We start from the raw sequence: 2192 nt of genomic DNA, 5'->3' as shown, positions 1-2192 counted from the left end.
TCTCACTGCCCATCGGCCCCAGGGCTATTTTGGTGTGGATGGCGATGTATAGGAAAGTGTCCAGGATGTACAGGAAAGTGTCCAGGTTCCGGCATTCACCCAGCCTGTGACATGAAAAAGAATAGGTTTCTGTGCAAACAGAGTACATGAGTGCCAGCTGTGGGCATGGGCATGGGCCGGGAGTGGTGGGCAGGGGCTGGGAAGCTCTCGCTGGCAAGTTGGTNCAGAGACCCAGTTTTGTTCCTGCCTCCTGGAGCTTGGAAGCTTCTGGTCTGAGTGAAGAGGGAGCAAGCAAGAAGGAGGCTTCAGTTTGCTTTGGGGGTCCCCAAGGTGAGGCTGTGCCTTGCTACCGAAAGGGAACCTTAGTGAAGGCTGCCTGGCCACCATGCTGCATCTGCCTTGCAGGTGAATCCCAACAGCATCGCAGCCAAAGACGGCCGGATCCGTGAGGGTGACCGGATCATCCAGGTGAGCAGGGTGGGCAGGCCTGCCCGAGGCCCCGCTGCACGGGCTGCCCAGCTACCAGTCCTCGGCCGAGCCCGGCTGTCCCTGCTAAGAGCCTCGCCCCATGGCCAGGCATCCCGCTGTGCCTGAGACCAGGCCTGGCTCTCCTCTCTCTCCTGTGCCGTTTTCCCTGGTGGCTCCCGTGTGCTCATGGGACCTGCTGGCATCGACGGCCTGTGCCGCTCTGGCACCTTGCCAGCGTCTCCGTCCATCCTGCAGGCATGTGCCCGCGCCCCACTCCACATCGTCCCCTGGGCCCAAGTGCTCTCCTGCAGGCCAGGCTGTCCTGTCCCTGGGCACCTCCACCTAGTTTCCATCCTGGCTCAGGGTGCTCTGCTTGGAGCTCCCTGCGAGGGCATCCGTGCAGTTCAACCGGGGCCTGCGCCAGAGCCAGCCCTGACGTTCTTGTTGATGGTTGCTTGGCTTGTCGCAGATAAATGGAATGGACGTCCAGAACCGGGAGGAGGCCGTAGCCATTCTGAGCCAGGAGGAGAATACCAACATCTCCCTGCTGGTGGCACGGCCCGAGAGCCAGGTGTGTGCGTGGCCGGCGGGATATGGTGGGACCCCTGACATTGTGACAAGGGCACAGACGTGCCAGCAGCCTGGCACTGCTCGAGGGTGGGTCGTGTCTCTGGGGTCCAGCTCCCCGGTTCCGGCCTCGGGTGGCTGAGTGTGCTGGGACCATCCGCTCTCTTGGGTTGTTCACCTTCACTGAGACCAGGAGGCCGGGTGTGAGGCCTAGAGGCCACTGGTGGGGTGGTGTCTGGCGAGGTCCTTAAAGCAGTGGGGACGGCCCGGGCCTGTCTCTGCAGCTGGCGAAGCGGTGGAAGGACAGTGACCGGGATGACTTTCTGGATGACTTTGGCTCTGAGCATGAGGGGGAGCTGCGTGCCCGGAAGCTGAAATCCCCCCCTGCCCCACAGGTGAGGAGGGAGGCCCGGTGGGGGTAGTACGGAGGGCAGGCGGGAGNGCACCCCGGTCTGCGGGACGCACACTGAGCAGGGCTCCTCTTTCTGCCCCAGCTTGGAAACGAAGAGGAGAAAGGGGTCCCCGACGTGGGCGCGGGCCTGAGCAACAGCCAGGAGCTGGACAGTGGGGTGGGCCGCACGGACGAGAGCACCCGCACGGAGGAGANGAGCCCGCCAGCGCCGCCGACACGCCCGGGGCCCTGCGCAAGAGCCGTGACCTCCACTTCAGCATGGACTCCCTGCTGGCGGAGGGGGCAGGGCTGGGCGGGGGCGACCTCCCGGGCCTCACGGAGGAGGAGTACGAGCGCTACCGTGAGCTGCTGGAGATCAAGGGCCACCTGGAGAATGGCAACCAGCCGGGCCTCCTCTTCCCCAGGGCCTCCGGTGGCAACAGCGCCCTGGACGTGAACCGCAACGAGAGCCTGGGCCACGAGATGGCCATGCTGGAGGAGGAGCTGCGGCACCTGGAGTTTAAGTGCCGCAACATCCTGCGGGCGCAGAAGATGCAGCAGCTGCGCGAGCGCTGCATGAAGGCCTGGCTGCTGGAGGAGGAGGGCCTCTACGACCTGGGCGCCGGCGAGCCCAAGAAGCATGAGCTGTCGGACATCTCCGAGCTGCCGGAGAAGTCGGACAAGGACAGCACCAGCGCCTACAACACGGGGGAGAGCTGCCGCAGCACCCCACTGCTCGCAGAGCCCCTGCCCGAGAGCCCCCTGC

At 64.8% G+C, this 2192-nt stretch overlaps 1 protein-coding gene across 1 annotated transcript in view; it reads left to right on the top strand.

Moving 5' to 3' along the window:
• The window catches only part of PDZD4 (PDZ domain containing 4), a 6072-nt gene that overhangs the window by 2402 nt on the left and 1478 nt on the right, over window positions 1-2192 (top strand). Inside the window, 5 exon segments of the mRNA XM_077769628.1 lie at window positions 406-468; window positions 938-1039; window positions 1320-1430; window positions 1530-1638; window positions 1641-2192. The exon segment at window positions 1641-2192 is cut by the window's right edge and continues 26 nt beyond it. Coding sequence (XP_077625754.1) covers window positions 406-468; window positions 938-1039; window positions 1320-1430; window positions 1530-1638; window positions 1641-2192 — 937 coding nt within the window.

The sequence above is a fragment of the Crocuta crocuta genome, unplaced genomic scaffold (genome assembly GCF_008692635.1).
Source record: "Crocuta crocuta isolate KB4526 unplaced genomic scaffold, BGI_CrCroc_1.0 scaffold978, whole genome shotgun sequence".
NCBI lineage: Eukaryota > Metazoa > Chordata > Mammalia > Carnivora > Hyaenidae > Crocuta > Crocuta crocuta.
Note: the sequence above shows the minus strand (reverse complement) of the source record. Positions and strands in the feature narration are given on the sequence as shown.